Below are 23,126 nucleotides of genomic sequence, written 5' to 3'. Positions count from 1 at the left end.
AGCTGCCCAGCATGGGTGGAGTTTGGAGTATTCGCTTCAAATATATTTACAGATATTAATCTGTTTGAACTGCTGAACCTTTCTCTCCCGTCCATGATTGTCTCACCCAGGTCACTAAGCAAATTCCCCGGTTCGAGTGATATTAGTTTTCCCCCGAATGAAGTCAGAATATCCAGATAATAAATACTAACCATCGAAGACCCATACAGCATTCCGATTTCTCAAGAAATGACTAAGTCCTACTGGCAATTAGACTAGATCTTACGTAGCAAGGGGGAAGTAAGTGGTCCAGATGATATTAGAATCCTAGCAGCTAACTTAGCCGGCAGCTAAACTGACAACACTCTTCATTTTTCGCCTCACCAAACCTCCGCACTAAGCGCTGGAATAACCCCTTTCAGTATTCTAGAGTTAAAACTCCGCCTTGCGGCTCGAGCTAGGAATGAGCCCTCTTTATTTCAAAAAATGGAATAGCAATGAAGCAATGAATTTGAACCGCGCTATTTATTTTATGGAGCTGCTCTACTAGCTACATAATCGGGTTATTGCCGTCCTGGTCCGCCTGGTACTCCTCCCATTTATGAGGTTCCATGCTTGACAAGCACAGCGCCGACTGCTCCACCGTACACGGTAAGGTCGAAAGTTTATCTCCTTTCAGTTCCTCATCCCCAATCCTACAAAGGGTGATAACATGCCGCTTGGTAAAGTCTTCGCCCAACACGGCAAAGTGATGCCAGTCAACACATAGCTCATCTGGAGCTTGCTTTAAGAAACCTGCCACGTCTTGGATCGTCTTCCCCTTGAATCGAGAAGTCCATCCTTCCGGGATAGGAGGCTCCGTCCCACTCTCAACATAGGTCGCATCGCCTTCTCTACGTCGACGTGGCGCATTGGAGAAGTCATCGGCAAGCCAGAACATGTAGTCGTTGACTGTACTTCCGTCATAGGCTTCTTGGAGAACGCGATTTATTTCCTGAGGATGTTAGTACCGAGAGAAGCTCGATGGGAAAGAGGGTAGCACGTCTCTGGAAACATCGACGAGGATAAAAAGTGCAAAAGTAGCGTCAACCCACATAGGTGAGTTCCTTGGGCCTTCATGAGACATTTTTATTGTTGATACTGGAAGGTCATATGCGGACAGGAAGAAGAAGAGACGGAAGGTATTGATATCTCTAAAATACAAGAGGCCAATAGAGGTAATTCTCGACAGTGACGTCACTACAGCCAACCATGATTGACGACGCAATTAATTTTAGGATGGATATTCCTGAGGGATCCTTACTGGTTTCCCTGTTCAATTATTTATACAATTGGTGGTGGCTGATTCAGCCACCTGCCAAGCCACATACAGTAAGATTCCTCCGTTGTGTAACTAACCTGCAAAGGCGTGCAGTTCCACAGCCTCAGCTCTGGGGTATCACCTTACGTACGGAGTAGGTTAATTTTTCACGTATTCCTATTTGCTAATGAGGATATTGTTTGAAATTTAGCTGACATGTTTATTCATGCAGCCAGTCAAGTTAAGCTTCCTCCGCCGTCTCCCAACATATCAGTATAGCCAGCGCTCCGCCCTGTCATCTCATGGCCGACCGCTTCGAGCCCCATGATAATATAGCAGGCTCTCTAAGTTTTGAACAAGCAAAACCATCTTTAGTCTATTAATATATTTTTAGTAAGGTTGATCCGCTCATTTTGAGTCCCATGCTTAACCTCGGTCGGCAGCGTCTAGACAGAGATCAGCAACGACTAGACCTATCAGTGCCTCTAAACCGTTTGAAACTACATTGATTTGAAGCACATTCCTTTAGGATCTTGTGCAACCCTCATATCATAGTCTCCTGTCAAATTTAACGTTATATGACAGTGCTTTGATCCTGCTCGCGCTTACTCTTACATACATTATAGTTGCTGCCTTCAAGATTCGCAGATCATCTACTGGTTAGTTATGGCAGTGCAGTGCACTGAGAAGGAATTCCGCCGCCACGATAAGCTTCTCTGGGGCTAAAAGTTCCATCTAATACTTTCTCTTTTGCGATTCACATAGCACAAACACTCGGTACACTACCGCTTCGCCTAACTCCTCCTTCCGTTTCCCTATCTCTATTGCTTCACTTCGTTACCCTTCGTGAGAGGTCAGGTCGTATCCTCCCCTCGTCTCTTGATCTCCTATATTCCCTGTCTTGTTTCGTTTGGATTCCTTCCCTCCGCCTTCTGATAAAATTTATGTGTCAGACGATATGCTGTGCCAGCCGTGGAACATCAAAGGTAAGGGAAAAGAAGGTATAAATGTCTGGGCTGCAGTGCTATCTCCAATATATTCTTTTCAGTAAAGCTTTCCAATCGCCCTTTATCGTTTGCCATTTTCTCTCCTTTGCTTTTTGAAAATATTATCTCAATACTTTCTCGTTCTTTACTTCTTGGTACACTCCATTGGACGAGCAGCCTTCAGAATGAAGCTCCTTGCCGCCTTCTCTATATACTCCCTCCTTGGGTTATGCATCGCCCTGCCGCCTACCACCGATGGGGCCTCTCTCATGGAACGAGATCCCACCTTGAGGGCGGCCTCAAGAGACTGCGGTACATTCAAGTTCAAGTGCAATAAGGCTGCTGGAGCATGCAATAACGCATGTTATTTCATAAATTGTGTCAACAAAGGCAACAAAAAGTTCACATTTGGGAACAGCCCAGTTGATAACCGAGTACATTCTGGCTGCACAACCAGCATCAGCTCTACGATTTGCAAGCTTGCGCCTTTAGGTCAGAGGATGTGGGACAGGCAATCCAATGACATCGCCCCCAAGCCACTTCAGTGCGACGAATTCCCTATGAATGCTTTCAAGCAGGCTGAATTCAAAGAAGGGACTGTAAGAAATAGCTTGCGGTGTATTAATGGGGGGGAAAACGGAAGTGAGTATCTCTGACAAAAATCAATATCGTCGAGCAAACTGTTAACCTTTCTTACCGAAGGTGGTGGCTCCCAGTTTAAACAATTCGTCCGAGCCCAGGGGGACTGGAAAAAGGGCGGAGCCCTCGCTGGCGATAGGAAATGCGACGGGGAGATGAAAGATGGCGACACATTCGAGGTAGACTGGATTATCGACGGTAAAGATGGAGTCGACGACCAGGACAAGTAAGTTACCTCCTACCGTGTCCCTTTTCTTTCGCGTTGCAGTTACTTACTATTACGGCAAGATTCGTCCCCTACTGCAAGCCGAAACCTAACTGCGCAAATGACGGCTTTCAATTCCACATGTCCAAGCTCCAGATCCCCAAAGATAAGAAGACTGGGCAGATGAGCCAGCCGTACAACTACATTACGGATAACCACTACGCAGTTACCAGCAAGTCCGATATGATGCAATACCGCGTAAAGATCTCCCGCAAAGGCGACGAAAACTTTGAAACCGAAGTCTTCCAAGTCAATGGCAAAGATGAAGTCTCCAAGGGCAAGAAAACAGGCACCATGAAGTCTAATACGGATAGTCTAGAGATCAAGGGCCTCCCGAGGAGCCTCTATGTCTTCCGTACGGGCAATATTGGGACCAAGCTCGACTTCTCTTACACCAAATCCGGAACGACCTTCTGGAATATCGATTTCCCTGGCGGTGACGTTGGTTGGTCAACGGATGATAAGGGCGTTGCGGGCGCATGGTGCACGATGGGCGATGTCAAAACTGCGAAGAATGTCCCTGCCGAACAGCAGATCCAGTGCGATTTTCCGGGTCTGAAGGATGCGTAGGCTTGCCTACGTATGACTTGCTTTAGTTCTTGTTCGTCTCTTTTTGTATTCGAACAACACCTCTCTGATTCTCTCCCCACGCCGCCTGTAGCAGAACCTGGTTTCTCTCTGCGGATTTTGGATCGGTTACAATGATAGCGCATGTTTTGCCCCTTTCTATGCTTCCTTAGCGTATGGGATGGGCTATTTGGCAGGATGGAAAGGTTATTCCTTGGATTGGGACTCGGTAGATGGCATTTATGGGCGGCGCTCGCAATAGGGGGGGTACAGAGAGTCTAGTATGTATTTTAGTTTTTTGGTATGCGTAAGGAAAGGGTGCCCTACCATATAACCACACTCGTTTGAAGAATAGACTCCTCGTCTGAACCCAAAATACTTGGCTAATCCCTTGCTATCCTCATTCGCATATATTATCCCGTCATAAGAAGTCAGTATTGCAAGAGAAAGCTGAACTGAAAGCATTTCTGGTTTCGGTAGTAGGTTATCCGCAAGGAGCTGGATGGTGGGACGAGTACTAACCTGAGCCCATCTCGGATATTAAGTGAATGTTTATTGGGTCTCGTGAGACTTTCGTAACTTCAAGAGACGTTTCAAAACGAAGGAGGTCAATTTCTAGGCTGCTGGTCAGAGAAATGTTATATCATGTTCCCCTTGTTCTTCGCTTAATACCCATTTCTCCTAATATGTTTTATGGCCATTCCACGAGTATACAGTGCCAGATATCACAAAACGCACCACGTGATCTCCAGACATTTCTCATCAACGCATAGAAATGTCGAGGCCTCTTATCAAAATCCTTCCTTAAAAAAAACGTATAGATAATAACAATCTATACCCCCGTTTAGAGAGTCTTTTGCAGAGTTGCATTCTTTCAGAACATACCAGCTAGCTTTGTGATTTTGATCCTGAGAATGAAAGGCATGTCTTTTGATATGTCTCAAGCAACGTTATAAAGAATTGAACGAGGTGAGCAAACCAAAGTTGCTATTTCAGTGCGTCATGTTCATCGAGCTTATGGTAGGTTTCTCTGGACTGCTATTTTAGAATAGATTTTGAGTCTGCTCTTGCGCGACGAAGGTGGTTTTGAGTTGCAACATCTTCCTCTGTCACCGACGTAGAAGGCGGTGGTAAATCATACTGCCTACACACTGAATACACCACTGTAAAGGGAGTCGGTGAACGCTTTCGTCCTAGAATTAAGAAGCGATACTTGTTGCTGTGTAAACAAACAACCCATATAAAAATCCACGTCGCCTCTGGAAACCACCAAGAGAACCACGCCTCCCTACCCCGATCTACTACACGCACATTAGCTAGCATCTACTGTCTCAAGAATCACATCCACATACCTGACAATCATCATTGCATCCATCCCAAGCAATCCTACCCATATCGGTTGTCACGCAGCACGCGTTGAAGCTTCCAAAGTTTCCACAGTAAGGCCCACACATCAGAGATAATCTTAAGCCCAACCGATAATAATCTAACTTGCACGATACAGCATAATACAGCGCAATTCCACACCTTTCAAATCCAATGGTATCCCAAGGAGCTAAGCCCGAGGAGTTGAATAATGGCTCTGGCTCGGGTGCTCCTGAGAAGATGACGAAGAGGGGACCTCCTGACCTGGCAACTTATCTCCAACGGATGGACAAGACCCCCCATGGTCCAGCCCTTAGGGCGATCCACGAACTGTTCATCAAACGCGCTACTCGCGATGATGATTTCCTTCGCAGGACCAAGAATAGATTGATAGAGATGTCTGTGGTCGCGTTCGAGAGGGCTGAGGTAATTACCCAAGATTGGATCACTAGATTCAACGAGAAGTACGAAGGTGTCGTTAAGGAGAGCTTGGGAGAAGATCATGACGTGCTGGAGAAGGAAAAGGCTGTTCTCGCTAGCAACACCCAGACCTTGGTGCACCGGCAGCTCATTAACTTGCAAGACCTTCTTAAGGCTGAGAAAGAACGCTCCAAGAGGCTTCTCAACAGAACTGAAAAGGTGGTATATAAAAAACATCTGGCAACTAAGGCGGCTGATGACAAGGAGCTCTTGAAGCTTTTCATCAAATTTTATGGAACTTAAGTATGTCATATGCTCAGCAGTTGTGCTTGCTTTTGTGCTTAAGATAAATTTACTAATGACTTGAACTTGAATAAGATAAAAGCTCTCCATAAGAGTTCGTGCGGTTGAAGGAGCAAAGGTTGGAGGCGATGGCAACGGTGGGGCCTTGCTCGTTTCACCCCAAGCGTTTGACTTAATACTTATCAAGATAGATACTGCACACTCAATTGCCAGCAACGTTCGAAAGAGATATACAGTTCACAGAGCTATGATTGTCAGAGTATCAAGGAAGCTTGCTGAAATACGGTGGATTGTTGTGAATGGCGAGCTCTACTCACCGCCCACTCCCCGCCGATGCCTACAACTTTCTGCAGAACATTGATTTGTGCTACCAAAACCAAAATCACACCGACAACATTGTTTATTTCCTGGTACTTTGTACTCTCTAAGGAAATCAGTAGATAGTTTGCTTTTGCTTTTGCTTTTGTAGTTCAGTGAAGGAGAAAGGTTGTTTAGCCCCACTTGAAGAACTACTGGGTTTCAATACCTTAGCCTCATAGCAAATATAGCAAGTTAAAACTCTCAGTTCTAAAGAAAATAGACTGGGAGCGTTATCGTGAGGCTGACTCCTACCAGGAAGAGTCGTGTATTGGCTATTTGTGAGGTTGCCTTTCTTGTCGCTGTTCACTGTTGACTGCATAACCCAAGGAGGTTTAAGGAGGCTACTTAGTTTACTCCCTACATGCTCGTTCAATCCCACGATATGCCCCCCATCCTTGGGAACGGTTCATGAGTATAGTCTTAAAGGTTCTTATGGAGACATTGGCAGAGTACCCGTGTCGATAACCTCCTCCAAAATATTCAGGAGGCTTTGATGCATGATTCATGACGGTGATCATTTCCTTATTAGTCTTAGATGGGAGGTAGCCGTGGCTTGCCAATAGCTGTGGCTTCCGGCCCCAGGTATTCCTCACACTCAAGCTCCTTTTATTTTGCGAGCCGCCCGTCGTCAGCCACAGCAGAGAGAGGTTCATCAAGTGGATCTTCCCTACCTATTTTCTCATGTGGCTCTAGGGCACCTACTGCATGCTTTAGTGCTGTATAACACGGGGACATGCAGCGTGACTCCATCGCCCCCCTTGTGTTGCTCCAGTACCTCATCGATCGAGTCTTGATGATTTCCCCGATGCCTGCAGATCTCCTGTATGGCCTTGTGAGGGGTTGATGTGGCGTTGCTTTTCTGTAAGGAGCATGTCACACTCACATCTGTGCCTGAAAGCTTGGCCTAGCTTGTGAACCATGGTAACCAGTCAGCAGTCGAGGACGGAGCATGCCTTTAAGGTTGGTGCTGAGGTAGCGGCAAAAGCCTCGGAGTCTCCCGCTCTATTATCTCGGTCCGAGTATAATAGTTCGCCCCCTTATTAGCTTTGGAGTCTCTATTTCCACATTAGTTTCGCCACAGGCTTGATGGGAGCTGGGATGGGAGAGTGGGAACGTGTTGGGGCTAGTTACAGCAATCGACGACTCAGTATATTGGTGTCCACTATCGGGTTATTATTTCGTGGAATAGGGAGGCGGCTGCGAGGAGCCCGCGTGGAGCCCCCGCCTCTCTAGGATCGGAATTCCGCCCGAGTACTACACAGCACTCGCCACTTCTAACTATATGTAGTATATCGCATGTCGATCGGTCACATCTTTGTGCGTGTAGATTGTCAATCTATGGAGGTCGGTCACATGGAACACATGAGAAAAAACATGACATCCGGGGACTGACGGGGACTGATCGTAAATTGCCCCTAGTTGTTCAGTCAATGGGAAAATGGCCTAACGGGGGTGGAGGATAAACCTTATATTAGATAGTTCGAATTTATATGTGGGTTAAATTTGTCTGGATTCGAATGCGGTGTCCGATGTATGTACGGTAGTAAATTTAGCTATCATTGTACCGACAAGGATTACTGTAGCCAATAGCATGTATCAATGAGTGACCTATACCACTTGATAATGAATGCAGTAAGTCATGTAGCAAATTTAGCTAGTAAGCACTCACGTCAAGAACGATAACGATAATGTGTGCATGTGTGAACCGCATATTATTCTTCGTGCGTCTCAAACCCTTCTTAGGGGCCAATTTTGTGTTCAGCATCTCAGATATCATGCCCTCTCCTATGGAAATATCCAATCCAGCTTCTCAAAGAGTAAATAAATTCATGTACTTCATGGCTCCATTATGTAACATGTTCGTGAATATTCGTGTACGTCGACCAGGTGATGACCGTGGAATGAATGCAAAGTGGTTTGGACCACAAAAATATGTGCTAGAAAGGGGGGAATTCCCATGTAAAAATCAAGCAAAGCTTCCGCAAGCTGGCAGTAATCCATCCGCCATAACCTACTCCCTCCCGAATGAATAACCTCTAAGCATGAATTTGAAGAGGGGTATTGAGGACAGGGTGTTCCAAAACGGAACTGGTATCTCAAGAAAGGCACGCTGCGCCATTACATCAAGCCTCCAATCCCAAAATTCACTAGATAATGAAATAGATAACAATTACATGACCATCCGGGCCATTGGATATCGTGGCGGTAATAGTTTCAGGAGAAAATTGTATTAGAACATGAGGCGGATTTCATATGCCTCGGTTTGGATGACATTCTCGGTGCTTGTAGAATGATCGCTGTCAACGGTGACATCGAGTGATATTTCCCATTCACGCTTCACCGGCTCAGTTGGATTTTTGACTTCGGTAATCTCCATGATAAGGTCTTGTCCCTCAGAAAGCTCCCCTATGACATCATCATCGATTTCCACTTCTAGTCCTCGGTCAAGGACATGTAGAACGCGGACGAGTTTACTAGGGTCTAGATTCCATTTGGCAGTTATGCCACTCGCAAAGTCTCTTAGAGTCCGCTGCTTGAGATATATGGCTTTGTAATAATCATGCCTGTCGGGTTGAGACGGGTCGCGGCGGCGAACGAAGAAGCAAGCCACTGGCTTTAATAGACGGTCTGCGATGGGCGGCTTGTATGCCGAGTCCACTCCCAAAGCCTCAATCCAGCCGCTCAAACTTCCAGCATCATCAGTTCTGGGCACCTTAGTGATCTGATCAGGAGGGCTTGCGAGTTGTTGAGGATTCGAGGAGGTGATATCAGTTGGAGCTAAGGATTGGAATTCGGGCCAGTGACCGGGCGCGTTAGGCATTGAAGTGCCACTGCGAGCTTGGGAGTGCAAAGATATCGAGCTTGGAGATGGAGAGACGAGTGAGGAACCTCCGGTTGTAGAACTGTGATCACTGCTTCGCTGTTGCCAAATAGTAGTTGTTCTCGAATCCACTTTCGTGAGATCAAGAGGCTCGCCAGGCAAAGCTACAGGATGAAGATCTGGGTCGTCTTGCACTTCGCCACGAAGGTAGAGAATGCTGACCGGTCTCGTGCTTGTAAACATGTCTTGCATCGTCTGAAGCTTATAGTGCATATCTTCTTCGATGGGCACGCGGGGTCCTCCAGCGGACGAGGCAGACGACATTGACCACGTCCGTTTATGTTTCTGAACTTTGCCAGGTCGGTGGCTGTGCTGAGCATTGGTCGTGCTTGAGCCTGTCCTCTTCCTCTTCCCAAAATCTATCATGCCAGTCTCGGCCTGAGCAATCTGCTGCTTAAGCTTCTCGATCGTCTTCTTTACATGTGCGATATCGTTTGATAGTTTCCGTTCCGCCCCATGATCTCTGAAGAGCTTGACTTTGCAATAGGAAACTTCTGAAAACTCGGCACTGGAGTGCGGCGATCCGGTCGTTATCGTCTCGGTTTTGGCACAGAGCCGAACTGGAATTCCCTTTACACCTTTCGAATGGCTGAAATCCGTCGAGAGAAAGTTGAAACGAACAGCAACATTGCATTCTGCTGATCCATTCATGCCAGGCGTCCAAATGACTGAGAAACCATCAAAGGATGCAGTATCAAGCTCTGATCGGGTCCTCCTGTCGTCGGTTTCGACAGGTTGGTTTGCTTCCACATATTCGACTGCTTGAAGTTTACCTCCTCGCTGATGCGCCTCGTTCGTCCCTCGTCCCTCCTTCCATAGCTGCCAGCATGTCGCAGGTCTCTGACGCTGTTGCTCATCTTCAAAAGATACCCGGATAAATGTTCGATATTTCGTCCCAGGCAACAGTGGCACTGGAGGGGCAGTGTCAATGATCGAAATTGAATAAGCTTGACCCTTGTTAAGATAAGTGAGTGGAATCTCCTCTACATGCTTGATCATTGCCGTTGGAGCGTTCAATGTCACATGGAAACGAAACTTCTCAGCCGATGGGGGCATAGCACTAGTCATCGCCACGTCCTGCGGCGCCGGCCGATATGCCATAACTGGAGAGTGCTGTTGAGAGCTAGCATCCATACAATCCATCCGCCCACCATTAGCCATTGGCGACCTTTCCTGCTCCATCGTCTCATAGCCGGTGTCTTGATGTACAAACGAGGAAGGGGCAAAAGTTGGTTGTGCTGGCGGTTGCGGCTGTGATTGCGGCTGTGGGTGACCAAATGGGTAATAATTATGGAATTGGGGAGGGAGGGTATGGCCGAAACCAGAAACGTCCATCATGGTGCTTGTATGTACGGCATCCGCCGAAGTGGGTATCGACAGAGGAGTTCCAAGGCTCATTCCCATTCCCATTCCTGGAGTATGCAGGTCTCCAGCTTGGTTATGATACAACGAATTTGGCCCGGGGGTGTAGTATCCAGGCGGTTGGTTTGCAAAAGAGGCGAAAGCGAATGAATTCGGGTCCAGCAGAGAAGGTGTAAAACGCCATGGCTCGTTTTGCGCCCTGGGAGTAGGATCGAGATCTTTCAAATCGTCATCGCCAAGGTCGGGGAGCCTACAGATATATGTTAGCTGGTATCTCTAAGCTTGTAGAGGTTCATGATCTGGGTGGGGGTAGAGTTCCGCTGGATCAGGCAGAGGCATGTAATTGAGGCACTTCTGGGGCACCTCTGGGGCTGGGAAGATTCTATACATACCGGTCTGAGGAGACTGCGGCACCAGGTGCTGGATTCCCAGCGGTCGAGGAGGCGGAAGCGGCCGCAACGGAGACTTCTGGGAAGGTTTGGCGGAAATTTGCGATAAATTCATCGCCAGGTTTTTGGGAGGACGTTCTAGGCGCATAATACAGTTAGCTGAGCTGGCTCGAATGAGAAATGAGGCCGGGTCCAGAGGCGCGTCAAAAGGGACCACGAGATGGGCGCAGAACGTACCGATTGCGAAACATCTGGAGGGGTGGCTAGGTTGGGCAGTGCACGGCTCAGGTACGCACTCGGCGACAACGCAGCTCAATAGATACTGGTGGTATTTGGTGGAGAAATCAGGAGGTTCGGGGCTAGTTTGGCCAAAGTACATCTCCTTCTAGGGAGCGAAGGTGTGTATCTGTATGTCGCGGGTTTGCGATTGAACTGGGGAAGGTGTAGCTCGGTTGTACGATAGCGAGATACCTATCAAGTGCGTATACTTGGGCGGGTAGCGAGCGAAAAGGGGAAGCCTGTCTGGACGAAGACTTTTTGTGAATGAATAAAAGCAGAAGGCGGCCGAAGTTGAGGTCGAGGAAGAAGAGGAGGAGCAGGAGAGATTGATAATATATGATGGATGGGAAAGGGGTGCAGGGAGTCGGTAGGCGACGCAATTGGGGTTTTCGGGGGGGGAGGGAGGGGGGTGGATCACGGGGAAGCTCCGAGTACCTGAGGTATTTCGTCCAGTAATAGGTAGGTAGGGAGTGGGTATTGGAGACGTAGGTATGATCGAGAGATGACGCTACGAAGGGCGAAGGGGACGTAGAGAAACGTATTCGAGGGAAGGGGAAGCATGGGGACCGTGGATGGGCATCGGGCGCTAACATGTCATCTCTCCCATAACCCTATCCCATACCTTATCCATAACCGTAACCATATCCAGATCCATATCCATATACATATCTCGCGCCCGAGGATGAAAAGGAAAAAGGTACCAGCGGGCTTTAGTGCTTGGTGTCCTAGTGCGGTGGCGAAAACAACTAATAACTTGCTAGTAACTCACGCCTCCAAAGTACCTCGACTGCGAGAGTCGAGGCAAGAGACCACTGCGAAGTACCAAGCAAACAGTGCTACGTAGCCATCAGAGGCATCGCAGCTTTCTTACGAACACGGTGAGAACATACTTATCATTCCATATGACGAGTGCTAGACGCTAGGCCTGCAACAATACGTCGTGTGTTCTGTAACCAATGCTGTCTGCTGTGGCGCCGCTTTAGCCGCTGTTGGTACTAGGCCGTAGGTCTGATGTCTTATTACAAGCACGAAGTATATTATTGCAAGCTCGCGTCCTTCAGTCAGTTTCTGTTGAGCGGTCTACACCTGTATGTACATGCGCCTGCATCTGCATCTGCATCTGCATCTGCGCATGTACCTGCACCTGCACCAGCTGTTTCTTCGTTCCCTACTCTTATTACTACCAGCGATCCCGTCCACGATGCTGAGCGAGAGAGAGCGCGGGAGAGCAGCGTGGAGTTGTCCAAAGTCCACCAGCTAATAATAACCTAGCGCCGGTGCAAAGTGACGTTCAGCATTGGCAATGGAACTCTTCTCCCGTTGCACCGGATGCCTCCCTAGGGTCCCTCAGCCACACAGTCTACGAAGTACATGGATATGGGACGATCAACCTTCCAAAAGGTCTTGGAAAACGATAGCCGATCATCCACCAGGGTGGCGACAATGATCAAATCCCTATCGCCCCCTCCCGAGCAGTCGGCTTCACTCGGCCAGCGGCCAAGGATAATTACGGGACCGCAAGCTACGATACAGAGCTCCCGAGGATGAAAAGATGGGGTAGAGTGGTGGAGTGGCTACGTATGTGGCCCCCAACGCCGAAGTCCCAAGTCCCTAGGTGGGCATCATGGCCTGGGAGTCTGGGATGTGCTCTGGACCATGAACAGCAACAATGGCGCTACTGAGAGCCACGAACTGCTCGTATCTTGGCGCTAGACCCTCGGACCTTTGTGAAGTTGAGCCTCTCCAGCCTCGAATTACCATTGTCCTCTCTTTGCCGGGAACCTACTCAGTAGTAGTTCCAAACACTTGTTTCCCGAATTCTCCCTAATGCTTATAGTTTGGGCACTAGACGCTGCTGCCGCAATATTTTGTGCCCTAATGAGGGGATCGATGCCTGTGATCTGGTTCCTCTTGCCCTCGATCTGTTGCCTCGTCCCCGACTCCCCGCCGTAACCTTTAATTTTGTTTCGTTTCATTGCAGTGCTCCTTCATACTGGAGCCTGCCGACTAGTACCAGCCTTCCCTCGGCGTCAAATGCAAATATTTTATAACATTTTGTGTGGGACGGCGGGAAGGGCCTCTGCGAGATACTACGTGCCATCTACGGGTGCACTGAATCGGTGCGATATGGAAGAGCATCCGTAGTCCTGTGCGAAGCATATGTGCATTATTCCAGACCATTTTTTTCACTGCACCGCCACAGCCTTTCAGCTGCCAGCATTGATATTGGAAATGTCCCAGCGCCGGATATTTCGAGCCACTTCGAACAGCATGCGACCCGCCACTTATGGCTCGGCCTGTACGACATGACGATGATTGCGTTGCACGCGAAATCTGCGATGGCAACCGAAATTTACTCCGCAAGGTACTCGGGTACAACGTACCTTACCCATGATGACATACTCCATCTCGAGGGGATCATCGATTCCTTTTCCTCATTAGCCTCGCATACTCCTTTTTATGGCGTGGAGCAAAGGCCCTTTTGGGTTCATGTTGTTAAGAGGCGTCACCCTTCTGGCTCAGCCCAACTCTATTAGCTTCCTTCCGTGCTTCCACATCTTCCATATATTGATTTGAATTTGGCTTGCCCTCGTTCCACTCTGAATTCCAATGGCGCTGGAGAAGCCCCACGCCTAGGAACAACTACACTTAAGACCCCAATTTGCTCAAGACCCCAATCTGCATGTTGGTTTCTTTCTGGGAATACGCCGTACCTAGGTACATGAGCAAGTGGCCCCGGAAATCGCCGGAACCCAAGGGCAAAAGCCTCAACAGGCAGGATCCCAGAAGATTCTTGATATTAAGGTCTCGAACGTACATGTACATGATGTTGCAATTACCTCCGTACTCCCCTATTCGAGATGCATAACCGAACGTTAGGGGACGTAGGGGAATAATCGTTCACCGGTCCCTTCCATACGCCTATTGGCCTCGTACCCAGCGCCAGTAAGATGAAGGCCTGGGTGCGTGTTGTTTCCCGTTTCCACCGGCGCATCTAGACATTAAGTCCTGCTCTATCCTTTTTATGGTGGCCAGTAGTTACGGCACTAGGAGCATCGGTTTCTGTGGGTAGTTCCTCTCAGGGACACAAGTCATTCTTTGATACAAAATTTTCTCCGCTCTTTTTCTCTTGTCCTTTTGCAGCCTTTTCGCTGCTTCAAGGGTGACGCAGCCACGGCTCTCCAGGGAGCAGGAAATCTTTACAGGCGCTGGGACCCTGGAGGATCTGTGTGGCGACATTTGAGATGCGTTCGCAAAGAATCTGCAGCGCCGATCGATTTTCTTGGTGTGGCGATTGCTCTGGCGTGGCTTGACTCGTGGCGCAACAAACCCATGGTTCCTCGATCTTTTACTAATTAGTGGAATCCTCCGCGTACCACAACAGCCCCCGCCCTTTAGGGGTATTCAAGTTTGGCGCCGAACGGAAACTAAACGCTCGTTATGATTTAACAAAAGGCATCTGAGACAAAAAAAAACACGTGGTTGCCATCATGTAATTCAGCCACCATCAGCTATGTGGTGCCTCGCTGTGCCATCTTCCGTTGTCGGCGACGACCTCCAACAAGCGAACCGAGACCACCGAAATTATCTACGTCAAACACCATTCATTGGCATAATAATCTGGGGTCGACGAGTACTAACCCTAGTATATATCTAAAGTATTACACGATCGGGGGCTTATATGATCGGGGACGCGGAGGAAGATAAATCCTAACAACCACGAGACAGCCTCCCGAGCTCGATCTGCTGCATGAACTTTGCCCCTCGTCCGGACAACAAACGCACTGTTACCGCTTGCTGGGTGTATCAAAAGCTTAGACATAGATGCAAGACGTCACACCGCTCACGCGAACCTCATGCCGACTGCAGTTGTCTTTTCTTCCACTTCGTACTTGACATACGATTGCATTATGCCAACGAGTTGGCCGTACCTTCGTACCGTATACGCAGCTGAATGCCTTAGGAGGAGTATCCTCCGTGCAGCGGGCCAATCCGCGTCCGCCAGTTCAACTATTAATTGCCGCGCCGCTGGTCCACTTCAACTCAACGCTGTTGCCCCAGACCCCCCGGACCAGACCGCTGCTATGACGCACTAGAATATCAACAAGAAAATGATTTGGAACCGGCGGCCTTCTGACCCCTGAATGCTTAGCTTCAGTCCAACTGTGATATTAATGTCATCGTAACCCTTCCTAAGAAGGTATCAAGCTGGTAAGGTAATGTAATACGTCAGGGGTCCATAGGCCCGCCCGCCTAGAAAAGAGCGAAATCCCTTTGCGCGTCAGGGCTTGATGACATCATTGTCCCTATCGCGAACATGCACAGGCCCTCAACCGCCAACGGGGCTTATTAATTTGCTCCAATCGGGCACTGGATCCTCGGGACCATTATTTCATATCGATGACTTTCTGATAAATCTCTCGCTAGGGCCGGCATCTGACGAGCCGATTCCCAATGGGAGGAATACGGCCTAAAAACCTCCGGTATTACCACCAGTCTTCACCTCGTCCACGTCGTATCCATGCAGCCGCCCCTTTCAGGACCCCAATAACCCCCAAAGCCTCAGCCTTAAAACCATGCATTATGCCCTTATGATATGCTGACTTGTGCGGCTGATGTTGTAATGGGCCCGCCTTATGATGCAAGTGTCCGCAAGTGAGGTGTCATTATTGAGCGTCGGGCATTTTCTCTGCAGAGCTGATACGAGATAAGGAATGGGAATCATATACCTGTATGGTTTTAGGTGGCAAAGAGAAGAGCTCCTTACCGACATTTCGTTTTGAGCTTTTGACGCACTCCGGAGCCATTATATGTTTCGGCTCTAATGCCACGTCTCTTTACATGGCAAATCCATTCCACGGCTCGCTCAAGTGAGCAAATTCGAGCCCTTTTTCAAAAAAAGTTGTATCGTATTTTATTTACAAATACCACCATGTTCTTCCTTATTTATACTTCGTATACCTAGGCGAAATGCATCTCCTGGGATAGGTATGTCTCAGAAAGGCCTTCGGTTGAACATCAAGACCTGGGGTTACTCACGTGCTTAACTGTTCTGGCCCTACAAGGGGATCGATCTGCAGTGCAGCGATGTACAGGGATCTGCACGCCACCCAACGCTGTAGTTCAGCTTTACATGGGTTCGAATCTTCGATTGCTTTTTTCTCATTAGAACATTCTTCGGCACGCTTGGTGATGTGGCTTGCATACATGATTACTATTCCTCCGTTCAAAAAAGTAAGTAATTAATTTCAATCCTTCAGCGTCCAATTATTTTCTGCAAGTTTTGATTTTTTTCGGGAGGCGATCTATGTCGAGGTTGGGTACTCTGTAAGAACATTTCTTTTGTTTCATACCGTGTGCTGAAATGGATTGTGATAACACGGTGGTTTCCTGTCCCGTCTTATGTATCGTAGTATGATAATTACTACACTAACCTTAATATTTTTAAGGGATATATCTAACAAATTATGTCAAGTAAAATGGCACTATTTACATACCTAGCCGGGTATCTACTTTATATCCTACGATCTTATGCCAATACACTTATATTTAATTGTATAATATTTACAGGTTAGATTCTGTATACTTGTAGTATTCTGAGGACCGTAGTATACCTAGAAAAGGATGAACGAATTTCGGATGAAAAGAAATTGTACGTCTAGTCGCGTTCTGATAGCAATATAAGAAAATATATTTATATTATAAAGTTGAGGAAGGCAGTAACACTAGTAATAAATAGTAATGTTACAGTGTAGGCATGAAATTTCTATTTATTAGTTTCTACTTCTTGCTTTGGTATAATTACCTAGGACTCCTAAATTTCATCAGTGAGTATGAATAGTTGGAGAACCGTGCTCCCACAACAAGATGGCATTCCATGCTACCCTTCTTTAGCTCTATTACCCCAATATTTAATTTTATGTTACTCTCACATGGAGGAAATCAACATACTACTCTTCCCCCAAGTTACTCGCGCTGAAATTTTGCTAGTTACCCCTTTATTTACTTTCGTGCGACTCTGATTGCGACGATTATCCTCTGGGCAAAATCACATTTTCCCTTTTAACGCTTACGGTGTATGACTCTGTATAAAAGTCCCGTTCGCTTGCTCCGTTGGCTGTGGTCTTGTGGTCGTATAACCGCAGCTTTTACTGCAAACGAAGGTTTCACTTATTCATAGATAGGAAGTTAAGGGAATAAGATAGCGGTAACTAAAAACGGTAAATAAGAATTGGATTTAACACATATTTTTTTAAAATATATTCACGAGAGCTTCGCAAAACGATAGCAAAACAGTAGTCTATCAAGGTTACTAGTTAACATTATTGTGTATAAATGCTTAGTGCTATTATGATTGAAATGGGATAATTCGGAAGTAACCTGTATGTCATATAGTAGGTCATAATTGACTGGGGTTATTTGAGAGGGATAAAGAAGGATTAATAATTGGATATGTTCGATTGGATACGGGGAGATCCGATCGCTCGGAGCATCGATCTCGTTCCAATCTACATTTGATAGACTAGCTTTAATCATATTAGTATATGACTGGGATTGCCAATCCAGATTTAATATACACGTGGCCTATATATGCCCCACGTATGCACCCAAATTACTGGAATTAATATATTATCTCTAAATATAACTCCGTGGCTTATATAAACCCTTCTACTTTGATGTTGTCGGCATATTCATTGCCTGGTAATCCTGAAAGCTGCCATTATGTGGATCTCAAGAATTAGAGAGCCAAATATTAGGTATTAAGGACCCTACAGGATTACCATACCAATACATCCACTTATTCATTTGTTCCCTAATATTCCACATGCCGTATTCCAACACAAACTCCCTCTGCTGGTTTGGAACACAGGGACTTAATACTGCCAAGCACTAATACCAGGCGCAGAATATGTCCTTAACTGGAATTGAATGCAGTTTCCAGGGTCAGTCCCCACTGCAGAGGCAAAAACCTGATAGACATTCTCCTGGGTCTCATCCACAGGGCAAGCTCTAAAGCCACTGCCCTCAAAAGTCATTGGAACAGGCGCTCCCCCAGCGACACTCTGAAAGCGTAAGAAACCCGTGGTGACAGCGCCAACGGGGATGCTGGCTGAATGCGCCCCGGTGTACCCTAGTGCTCCGTCGGGGCCAACGAAAACTATTGGACCGCGTTAGAATTGGGCCCGGCATGAATTGGAGAGATGATTATAATTGAAAATAGAATGCGAGGAATTACGTACCTTGTTGGCCACCGGGAACCGCAACGTCTAGAGAAAGAGTTCCGCTTCCGCCGGCAAAGACAGTGCTGGTTCCTGGGAAAGCAGTGCAATCGAGGCCTTTCACTACTGGGCAATATGATGAACTATCCTTTCCCTGTAAAGGTTGAAAGGTCAGTGTCGTTCAATTGAAGAATGTCTAGGTGGAAGCTTAAAATCCAAGACTCGAATTTTATATATATTTAAATTCGACTGGGATGGAATATCTTACGATCCAGAATCCTCTGCCACTTGCGTTAATAGCAACCCCAGTCCAGCGGTTGGACGGGTTCCAAGCGCCAGCAGTGAACGGCCCTGCAGGAGGCTCCAATTGAGCCGCGACCATGGCGACAAGCGCCGAGACAGCAATGATAGACTTCATATTTGCGATAGAGATATACTGAGTAAGCGAAAGTAAGTTGCTGAAAGGCGAGTGTGAGGTATAGAGTGCGCGGGTGGGAAAAGCGAATGGGACGTGGAGAAGATCAGGCAAAATTGGTAGAAGGACGATCCTATATAAATAGGAGGTTTGGGCAGCATGACACCACCACGGTACATGGATTTGCTGCGCGGAGAGCTGGCATAATGTTGTACTCCCCCCCTTCTACGGGGTTCTGAGGATGATACGAGCAATATCTCCACTCATTGGGACAGGTAGAACCTCGGGGCCTCGTATTCGACGGTGATCGACTGGCAGCAGTTAGAGGAGTGTTATTTTTAGTGGTTGATCTACCAGACCTCGGGATTGGCAACAGTTACATCACCTGGCAATCTCGTGATGGGGTTGGCGACAGGAGACATCGGACCTTGTAAGGTACCTACTGTACAGTTTGCTACGACAGGGCTCGGCTCTTCTGAGGATAACTTGTTCCGTTCGTTCGCTTCCGCCGAACCCCTAACTTAACCACAACAACCGCACGATGGGACATCACAACTACCGCCTGATATGAGGCTATTGCCCCTTTCACAGATCGGCCACCACTTGATAAGGCAATTATCCTAAGCCTTAATGCCTCCCGGCCCCACATTTGGGCTCACCCCACACGTCGAACTTTGGACGGCAACTCTATTTCTCCTAGTTTTGAAACAAACCTGGGGTTCGTAGATCACATATGATTAGCCGTCAGTAGTGGCATTTCCTCAGAAAGTGCAGCCAAAATAGCCAAGCAATATGGAGAAAAGAGTCTCCAGTCTCGTGGTCGAGGCCCGTCGACCTCTTCTTTCTGCCTATGGCCACGCAATACTACCGCCGTATCTCCCGGTCAATTATTACAATTCCAGCGGGAAAGATTGGCTAGTTGCTCGGGGCCCTCATGCCTTTCAATATATTCCTAGGGGAAAACAGGGGATTTTTGGAGATTAAAATGCTTAGCAGGATAGCCTGTTGCCGGGACTTGTATTCGCCATTGCGAATGTGAGGGCTTTTCTGCCACATAAAGATATCGGAATATCCGCCTGCGTTTAAGCAGTAGGATCCGGATTTTTCTGCATACTCACAAAACTAGCCCGCCATGCGTTTAGTCCAGTTCGTGGGCAGTGCTGCGGCACTTGCCAGCCATGGTGAGCAGCTTCATTTCTGCAATGGTGTGTGATTCTAACCGCCTGCAGCATATGGCCAAGCGCAGTCAACAAAATCCTGCGACTCAGTGACAAAGATCTGCTTCCAAACCTATACTGTTCCTGCCACAGGTGTCCAGTATGGAATTGCGCTCCCTATGAACGTAACCGCCCCGTTTGATGCGATTATTTCAATCACAGCCCCAGTGGCAACGAAATGGGCCGGTTTTAGTTGGGGCGGGACAATGGTGTTTAATCCACTCACAGTTGCCTGGCCAAATGGCAATAGTGCAACGGTCTCGGCACGTTTTGCATTGTATGACAATCCCTGAAATTCTATGAGCGTTCTAACATATGGGCAGTGGCCTGAGTCTTCCACAAGGCTACGATGAAGCCGAGCATACTCTTATGAAAGGCACAACAACAAATAGCACGCATTGGACCATGGTAGCAAGATGTCGAGGCTGCACCTCATACCAAGACAATAATGCCGAACTAGCCACGATAAATGCCACCGGCACAGCACCGTTTGCTTGGGCTCAAGGAGTTAGTGCTCCTCAAGAACCCGCAAACAATGCTTCTGCCTTTGCCGTTCACCAGGCTGTTGGCAAATGGCAGCACGACTTGAGCGCCGCTCGAAGCCCGGATTTCGAATCCTGGATTGCTGCCAATCTTGTAGAGCCAGCACCTCCTGTCAAAACTAGCACTACTACCAGTGCGGCTTCTACAACCTTCACGACCACCACGAAGGCGACTAACACTGTTGCAGCAGGCATTCCTGCTTCTTGCGCCGGTGCCGGGGCCGCCAAATTCCAATCTGTCCTGGCCAGCGGATGGAAAGCTACCAAGGTTATCGGTGGTTTAACCAGCCCTCGAAGTATCGTTTTTGATACAGCCGGTAACATGTTGGTGGTTCAATCTGGAAAGGGTATTTCACTACACGTGATGTCTGCAGATGGCTGCATTTCTTCGACCAAGATGTTGGTATCACAAAACAACCTGAACCATGGCATTTCATTAAGTGTTGATGGCAAGACGTTGTACGCGAGTACATCGACGACCGTTTATTCCTGGCCATACACTGCCTCCTCAACCTCGGTTGGAACTCGGGGAACTGTCATTACTGGAATGTATAACGGCGGTAAGTCACACCCTCCGAGCAATTGATTCTATACTTGGCCGCTGTCGGACGTGTAGAGCAGTACTCTGGCTCTGACATGTGCCACCCGAAATGAGGGAATCCACTTTAAAGAGGCAATACTGATTCAGAGGTTCATATTTAGGTGCGCATGTATCCCGCACGCTGCTTATTGCACCGCATCAGCCAAACTTGCTGGTTGTTTCTCACGGCTCCAACGACAATTTTGATTATGCCTCTGGAAACCCAAAGACGGGTCGTGCGATCGTCAAGGTCTTTGATCTAAGCAAGGCTCCCGCTAATGGATATAACTATCCCAACGATGGGTGGTTGGCAGGATACGGTCTCCGAAACGAGGTTGGAATAACTTTTGACGGTAACAACATGTTAGTTTTTCCACCCTTACTACTTAGAATTGATATTGACAACGTTATAGGCTTTGGGGAGTTGAAAACAGTGGTGACAACTTCCAACGTACCGCTCAAGGCCAGTCACCAAAGGACGTCCATCAAGACAACCCAGCCGAGAAGCTCAATTATCTTGGCGACGTTACCCAGCCTAACAACAATTGGTACGGATATCCGACCTGCTTCGCGGTCTGGAAGCCTAGCGATTTCACAGATCAAAAGTTCCAGGTCGGTGACCAGTTTGTGATCGCCCCAAATAACACCTTCAAGGATGTAAACTGCGACAGCGTATCAACCCCACCAGCTCTAGTTTTCCAAGCCCATTCGGCTCCTATCGATAGCAAGTTCGACCCTACGTTCAGCACCCTGTACGTTACTTTCCACGGCTCCTGGAATCGCCAGCCAACGACCGGGTTTAAGGTGGTGGCTGTTCCTTTCACTAAGGGTACCGATGGTGCTTATAAGCCTGTTGCACCACGCTCAAGCAACACTGGATATACCGATATCTTCTCGAACCCCAATGTGGCAGGTTGCTCTGGCAATGGCCCTGTCATGAGCTCAGGATGCTTCCGACCAGCGGGCCTTGGTTTCGATAGCGCGGGTAGGATGTACATGACCAGCGATACCACTGCTGACGCAGAGATCTTTGTGCTGGGCAAGTCATGAGCGGCCAAGTTTGAGCATTCAAATACAGCAAGCAAGATAAGGAATCAGCGAGCATTCGTTTGAGCAGTCAATCTAGCGTTATCTATTCTTGTTCTATATTTGATGATATCCGAGTCCTAGGTAGATATAATTCTAGGTTTATTTTTAGCTGCCTTTGTCGAGAAGTAACATGTGTATCTTATGTGATTGATTCCTCGTTTTGTAGTTGTAAACATATCCACTGACCTAAATTGTTGAGTATTATTGTGTGGTCATACAACTATCACCCTAAACGCCTCTAATAATGACGATTAGATATGGCAGCTACTTGTTTATTCTCCCTAGAATTTGTACACACGGAACGCAAATAAAAATGCCGACGCTGTGATGTACAAGTAGTCAAAGTCAGAGCTCTGGACACCAAAGTCCGACAAACTTGACCTCCCTATATACCGTTCTGCAAAACTCTGGTCTAATCACTGAAATATTCACGCAAAGCAAACGTTAATTAGCCTTAAGACACAATGTAATTAGGGCACGTTTTATAAAGTTAGAACCTCGGAGCTAGAAAAAGTCTGACAATCCTATTAGTCTCCACTTATATAATCACATTTCATCGGGTTCTCCTCCCCACCTTGCTGTTGTAATTTAGGTAATTCGTGGAGTAGTTATGCAGGTTTGTTTGCTTAGGGAAATCACTACCTTTCTGAGGCTTTGCGTTCCTGATGTGTGCAGATTAATAGGCGCAAGGTGCCCTACTCAGTAGATATTGCGCCGTGGTTTTGGGCCACATTAGGCATTTAGGCTGTAAATCCTACTGTTACTTTTGGGTATGATTCCCGACTTTCCTTCCACTAGGGTCTAGATTCGAGAACAATCAATCCAATCCAAGCCTCATTTCCATGCGCCATACCGTACTAATTCCTACAGTACCTAGGTAGTTTAAATTACCACCGCCATCATACCTAGGTACTTATTCCCGCTTCTACAACCTCAACAATATCCAACACACCCCGCAGTATTGCACT

General features: G+C 47.5%; 6 protein-coding genes across 6 annotated transcripts; 3 read left to right on the top strand and 3 right to left on the bottom strand.

Moving 5' to 3' along the window:
- Positions 1-529: 529 nt before the first annotated feature.
- Positions 530-1,105, bottom strand: BP5553_09322 (uncharacterized protein; the record flags this gene model as incomplete). The annotated part of the gene is made up of 2 exons (XM_032017945.1): positions 530-973; positions 1,022-1,105. 2 exons carry the CDS (start codon positions 1,103-1,105, stop codon positions 530-532), a joined length of 528 nt encoding a protein of 175 aa, XP_031865852.1.
- A 1,345-nt stretch (positions 1,106-2,450) lies between these two features.
- On the top strand, positions 2,451-3,739 carry BP5553_09321 (uncharacterized protein; the record flags this gene model as incomplete). Its single annotated transcript, XM_032017944.1, has 3 exons — positions 2,451-2,907; positions 2,968-3,130; positions 3,193-3,739. 3 exons carry the CDS (start codon positions 2,451-2,453, stop codon positions 3,737-3,739), a joined length of 1,167 nt encoding a protein of 388 aa, XP_031865851.1.
- Positions 3,740-5,275: 1,536 nt separating this feature from the next.
- BP5553_09320 (uncharacterized protein) lies at positions 5,276-5,824 on the top strand (the record flags this gene model as incomplete). The annotated part of the gene is made up of 1 exon (XM_032017943.1): positions 5,276-5,824. One exon carries the CDS (start codon positions 5,276-5,278, stop codon positions 5,822-5,824), a length of 549 nt encoding a protein of 182 aa, XP_031865850.1.
- A 2,590-nt stretch (positions 5,825-8,414) lies between these two features.
- Positions 8,415-11,067, bottom strand: BP5553_09319 (Uncharacterized protein; the record flags this gene model as incomplete). The annotated part of the gene is made up of 3 exons (XM_032017942.1): positions 8,415-10,677; positions 10,820-10,954; positions 11,054-11,067. 3 exons carry the CDS (start codon positions 11,065-11,067, stop codon positions 8,415-8,417), a joined length of 2,412 nt encoding a protein of 803 aa, XP_031865849.1.
- Positions 11,068-17,970: 6,903 nt separating this feature from the next.
- Positions 17,971-18,733, bottom strand: BP5553_09318 (uncharacterized protein; the record flags this gene model as incomplete). Its single annotated transcript, XM_032017941.1, has 3 exons — positions 17,971-18,254; positions 18,337-18,469; positions 18,584-18,733. 3 exons carry the CDS (start codon positions 18,731-18,733, stop codon positions 17,971-17,973), a joined length of 567 nt encoding a protein of 188 aa, XP_031865848.1.
- A 1,129-nt stretch (positions 18,734-19,862) lies between these two features.
- Positions 19,863-22,119, top strand: BP5553_09317 (Uncharacterized protein; the record flags this gene model as incomplete). The annotated part of the gene is made up of 5 exons (XM_032017940.1): positions 19,863-19,911; positions 19,960-20,224; positions 20,271-21,049; positions 21,192-21,432; positions 21,483-22,119. 5 exons carry the CDS (start codon positions 19,863-19,865, stop codon positions 22,117-22,119), a joined length of 1,971 nt encoding a protein of 656 aa, XP_031865847.1.
- Between the last annotated feature and the right edge of the window lie 1,007 nt (positions 22,120-23,126).

The sequence above is a fragment of the Venustampulla echinocandica genome (assembly GCF_003357145.1).
Source record: "Venustampulla echinocandica strain BP 5553 chromosome Unknown scaffold_10, whole genome shotgun sequence".
NCBI classification, from domain to species: Eukaryota; Fungi; Ascomycota; class Leotiomycetes; order Helotiales; family Pleuroascaceae; genus Venustampulla; species Venustampulla echinocandica.
The sequence above is the reverse complement of the archived record's forward strand: the minus strand, read 5'-3'. Positions and strand labels throughout refer to the sequence as shown.